Raw genomic sequence first — 6,000 nt, 5'->3', positions numbered from 1 at the left:
CCTGTTGCAGGATGAGAGAGGAGCCAAATCATTCAGTCACCCCAGCTAAAGGCAGACTAGATCAGCAAAAAGCCAGCCAATTTCCACAACTTTGGGCAATTCCAGCCAAAACCATACAGATGGTCCAGACAATTCTCAGACTGACAGGCTAAATGTTTATTGTTGTATTGCTCTCATTTTTTGTGGGTTTTATTACACGGCATACTTATAGTAATAGATAACTAATATAACAGGTTTACCCTCCAATCATTTTCTGCCTGGATTATAAACTCCATGGCAAATACCATACCTCCTCCATTTAGTGAAATACCACCTCTCAGTGACTAGTCTCACTAACGTGTATAGGACATTTTGGTTGCTGATAATCAAGAATGAAAAATTACAGTGAAGAAACCATTTCATGGGTACACCACCAACTTCAACCTCACAGGATTTCTTTCTCAATTTGTATCTTTCTTTTATCAAGGTTCATCAGTCTCTATAATGAGTTATTAAGCAGGCAATGAACACAACTCATAATACTAATAACAGAGAAAACACATCTGTGGAAAAAAATAATATTTCATTATGACAAATCCAGAGCATGAAGAGTCCAACCTATTGCTTGTGTGAAGGCAGATTTATTAAGAGAAAGCTGCCACAACTGATACACTGCCACATAAAATAGATTAAGAGTAAAATTGCCATCTCTATCATACAGTCTTGGGCAAAGATGGTGTCATTTTTACATTTAACACGGGTTAAGTATAATGGGAAGCTTACTCTCCTGTAGGTATAAAATTATCCTTTCAATAAAACTAAAAGCTATCTTGAGCATCTTTAGCTAAAGTTTAAAATAGAGTAATTATGAAACTTGGCAACTCTGCCAGACTTACTTATCAAAAATTATTGGAAATAAAATGTTTCCCTTGTAACTTGCAACACAGTGATTTAATTTTCATGTGTTTTCTTCTAAATCATTTCTGGTAAAAGAATTATTTTTGCCTATTCCTACCTCCCTCCAGAAGCTTTTTGTCAATAAGAGATTCAGTTACTCATCACATAACATCATAAAAAGTTTGTTTTTACTTTAATGATTATAGATTCCCATGATTTTGCTAGGAAAAACAACCTCATGTAGTCCTCAAGGCACACTGAAACCTTCTGTGCTAATCAACACAGTGTGAAAAGACTTCCACATTAATGGATTTTCTAATACCCTCAAGGTCTATAGGCTAAATGTTTGATGTTCTGAGGAGACTTTGTTTTCAGAGTAGTTTCAACTTTCCAGTTTCCTCCTTTAAAGCAAATTGCCACTAAGTTGTGAAGAAGATTGTATCTCCTCTGGTGGGTATTGTCTCAAAACAGTTTATGTACTCTGGTAGGGGAGATAAAGGGATGGGAGAGAGGGGGAGGAAGGAAGGAAGGAAGGAAGGAAGGAAGGAAGGAAGGAAGGAAGGAAGGAAGGAAGGAAGGAAGGAAGGAAGGAAGGAAAGAAGGAAGGAAGGAAGAAAAACAGGCAAGGAAAATGTTGTGGTACATTGTAGGCACTCAATAAATGTTAGTGATGATGATGATGATGATGATGATTGGCAATACTATCATGGCTTTTGTTAGTATGTAACATATAGTTTACATAACTACAATTATCCTTTAATCCTCATCTCAACTCTGTGACATAGTTACTGTAATCTCCATTCTACAGATGAGAACTCAAAGGCCCATAGATGTTATGTGACCTATCTACAGTCATTGGACTAGCAGTGGCAGACAGAATTTGAATCCAGTTCTATCTGACTCCAAAGCTCATGTTTTTTTCCTGCTACACCATGTTTCTCCTTTACGAAGACCTAGAAGTCTTCCCTCTGGGGAGACTTACACCAGTAAGTAGTCAGTCATTTGGAGAATAATACACATAAAAATGACCCACTTCTCTCTCTGTAAGAATTCTCAGAACTTGTTTCTAAACTTCTGGTGACTTTCGTCATCAAAATCCATCCAAGAAAAGCAGCTGAAACACTAAACAGAGAACTGGACGAGGAATTTGGTAGTCTCATTTAGCCACTGTCTCTGCCACTCACTAGCTCTGTGATCCAATTCTTTCCCAAGTCCCAATTTTCTCATAGTAAAATAAAGAGGTTGAATCTTTCCAGCCCTTCCAAATCAACAGTTCTGTAATTGAAAATTCTAAGTTCTTCTCGTAAGCCATCAAGAAGGTACTAAATTCTGCTTAAGAAAACATAAAAGTGTTCAATACATTTAGAGAGTTCTACATTCAAAACATAGAATGCGTTTTAGGACAACTTCAAATAGTTGGAAAAGAAACTGATAAGAAACACTTGGTTCCCATAAAATACTATTTAAAAAAAAAATGCCAGTCTCTATCAGGGATGGGGTATCACTTTATAAATTACATAAATGTCTAACCACTATGTTGTACACCTGAAAATAATATAATATTGAATGTCAACTATAATTGACATATTTAAATTAAAAAATAAATAACAAATAAAAACTGCCAGTCTCAAAAGGCAATAGTATAGAGACAGTAAAACGATCTGGAGGTTTTAGGTGTTAGGGAGAAAGGAAGGATGAATAGGCAAAGCACAGATGGTTTTTAGGGTAAAAAACTATTCTGAATGATACCATAATGGTAGATACATGTCAAAACCAGTGGAATGTACAATACCAAGAATGAACAATAACGTGGACTTTGGCTGATAATCATGTGTCAGTGTAGGTCAGAGGGTGTCTGGGAAATCTCTGTACTTTTCTCTCAATTTTTCTAAAACCGCTCTAAAAAACTAAGTCTATTAAGAAAATGTCTCCGTTTTAAAATCTAGACTGGTTATTGTTAACTTTGAAGGGCCATTGAATCCCTTTGATAATCTGATGAAGGCTATGGGTCTTTTCCCTAACTTCCCTTGAAGTTAATGTTCAGATCCTCTGCTCCATATTTACGTTTTATAATCCAGGAGATAATTAGAAAATTGTGAACTATTTAACTTCTGCAAAAAGACTCATCACAAAACTCTTTTACTTCTAGAACTTTCTAGAGCTAGAAGATCACCAGAGAACTGGGAGAACATGAAGGGAGGAAAGAAATTATGGTAATGAGGCTCTATCCCCAAAAGATTACTCAGAAATCAATATTGAGTGCTTGAGAAATAATAACAAAAAATCATTAAGGGGAGGAGCAGGATCCTGTTTATAATAATACAATTTATATGCAAACTTTCTGGAATTGTCTGGTCATATTGTATAAGATTCAACTGTATATGTTCCAGAACTGGGATCATAGGTGTGCATTTATTTTACAGAGATTTCATGAACTTGTCCAAAACTGCATGGTGAGGCAAACAAAGAACTGAAATCCAAATACATGGGTTTTTAACTGCCTAATCTCTCCTCAGAATAATTGTCTAATTAATGTCTGCCAAGGAAATAAACCCATTTAAAGTAGTGGGTTTCACCTGGTGATATACTGGCAAATGATTAACAACCAACTCTCTAAAACAAACAAACAACAACAAAAAACAGAAAGTGTGTGTGTCAATATATGTTTACATAAATACATGTTTATTACAAATTTACTGATATAATATATGTATAGCATAAAATTTACCAATAATAATAAAAAATACAATATTCTTTAATGTGAATTTCCACATAAACGATTGATTCTCCCAGAATTCTTTCATTGATTTTTGCCTAATTCTCCTATCCAGCCATACTATGATTGCAATTGACAATAAAAGTAGTTCCAGTATGAATGTTAGTTAATGTTTTCCTTTATATTAAAGAGTAAGGAGAAAGTGAAACAATGTCAGAGCTCCACTACCTCATCAATGATGAGAATGACTTCTTTGCTGAATAGGATAATAGTTTTTGATTTCTAGAAAAATATTTCCTCGATTTTGGTTACAATAATCAAAAAATAATAATAATGAAGCCCTGATGTGCAGTATTTGCCTATTTTCATGGTGTAAATAGTCCCACCATTGCTAATTCTTAGTTATCAACATAATGATACTAAGTTGGGAAAAGAAGTGCAGTAGCAAACCATTATATATACAGAATTTCACCATGCAGAGCCAATAGATATAAACAACATCAAGGGTATAGATAATAGTAAATTGTAGCAATATAATTAAGAAGTGCTGAGTTTTGAGTATTTATTAATTTTGTCTTTAATATAATTTATATAATTACATTATATATAATTTTATTTTTAATGCCAGTTAATAATCAGGTTATAAAATTCCTGAAAATTTAACAATTGGCTCTTGTAAGTCAATATGATTTGACTCTAGTACAAAATTGGTTTCATTCATCCTTTGAAGTATTCAAGCCAAATCTTGAGGACCCACTCGAGAGATGTTGTCTGAAGGTCTGGAGCCCCACATAGCTTCCTCACCTGCTTCTGTTTTGTCAGCTAACATGCTGTTTTCCATTGGTCACTCATTTGGGATCTGGTAGATGTTCCCTTATGAATGCTTCAACACCATAGACGTAAGGGATATCTTACCTCCTGATGTTTCCGGAACAGAGAACAAATAGTGCGCAGCTTTAAATACAGGGCTGAAATCATTGGCCGGAGCAATCTCTACAATGATCGTCACAGTTACTGTAAAATTGAACAGTGAATAAACACTTTGTTGTGGTGAGGGTTTCAGTCTACAAACAAACAAACTAAATGTGCCCCCAGGAACAGGCTTAGTGGAGGATTTTGAAACCACAATGGGATTCTCTTTGGTCCCATATGATGCTTGTTCCCAGAGTCAGCATTCTCAAGGAACACAATAAATTTTGGTGCTAGCCAAAGCACCAGATATAGTCAAAGATACATATTTGAGAGTCCTTTTTTTACTGGTTATGATGGTGGAGGAGGGGCGGCTGACAGCTCAGTTGATTAGAGGACAAGCTCTCAACAACAAGGTGGCCAGTTCAATTCCCACATGTGATGGAGGGCTGTGCCCCCAGCAACTAAAGATTGAAAATCGCTACTGGACTTGGATTTGAGCTGCGCCCTCCACAGCTAGATCGTAGGACAATGACTTATGGGCCCTGGAGACACACACTGTTCCCCGGTATTCCCCAATAAAAAAATTAAATTAAAAAAAAAGATGGTGGAGGAGATAAATGTTGTGCTTGCATCCTTACAACCACATCAAAATTACAACGAAACTACAGAACAACCATCATGGAGAATCACCTGAGGTCTAGTTGAACAGAAGTCCTATAACTAAGGATATGCAGAAGAAGCTAACTCGAGACTCCTAGGAGGGGTGGAGATGAAGAGCAGGCTAGTCTCACGTCCACTTGTGGAGGTTAAAAATAGACAGAGATGTCTCAGCTGGAGAGAACCCCCTGAGGAGCAAGGTGTCCCAACCTCACACCAGGCTCCTCAGCACAGAGTTCCAGTGCCAGGAAGAGAAGTCCCCACAATTTCTGGCTGTGAAAATCAGCAGAGACTGTGGCTGAGTGAGACAAAGTGTGGCTGGAGTCCCAGGGTTTTCTCTTAAGGGGCCCACACATGGACTTACTCGCTGATGGATTCACTCACTCTGAGCTCCAGTGCTGGAGCAGCAGCTCAAAAGTGCCACAGACATACAGGAAGGAACTGAATTGTCTGGCTTTAGGGCAAGGGCTGGAGGGGCAGTTTTCTCCCAGACAGAAGTGGTGGCAGAAGCCATTGTTTCTTGGATGAGTCCTCCCTGCTCCAAGCATGCAGACTCAGGTGGGCACCACGTCTGAGTCTCCATCAACCTGGCTAACACCATTTACCCACTTCTGGTGATTCCCTGAGATCCCACCCCATCTAATTTATAGGCCCACTCAAGCAGCTTCCAGTGGCTTTTCCATGCAAATGGCCTGTCTTGGCTCATGCTACAGGATTTTCTAAATGCTCTCAAAGGTTCACAAATACCAAAAAATTAGCATCTGGCCTTGACAAGCCCTGTGCCTCTTGCTAAGCAGCCCCAAGTGCAGCACTAGTGGCAGTTGCCCTTGGTTCACAGC

General features: G+C 37.7%; 1 protein-coding gene across 1 annotated transcript in view; it reads right to left on the bottom strand.

The window, feature by feature from the left end:
- LOC308507234 (cadherin-related family member 3-like) overlaps window positions 1-6,000 on the bottom strand; it is an 87,897-nt gene that overhangs the window by 15,470 nt on the left and 66,427 nt on the right. The window contains exon 11 of the mRNA XM_081071938.1: window positions 4,508-4,606. Within this exon, the coding sequence (XP_080928064.1) occupies window positions 4,508-4,606 (99 nt within the window). The remainder of the gene's footprint in view (window positions 1-4,507; window positions 4,607-6,000) is intronic.

The sequence above is a fragment of the Rhinolophus hipposideros genome (assembly GCF_964194185.1).
Source record: "Rhinolophus hipposideros genome assembly, chromosome: 14".
Classification (NCBI taxonomy): Eukaryota; Metazoa; Chordata; class Mammalia; order Chiroptera; family Rhinolophidae; genus Rhinolophus; species Rhinolophus hipposideros.
The sequence above is the reverse complement of the archived record's forward strand: the minus strand, read 5'-3'. Positions and strand labels throughout refer to the sequence as shown.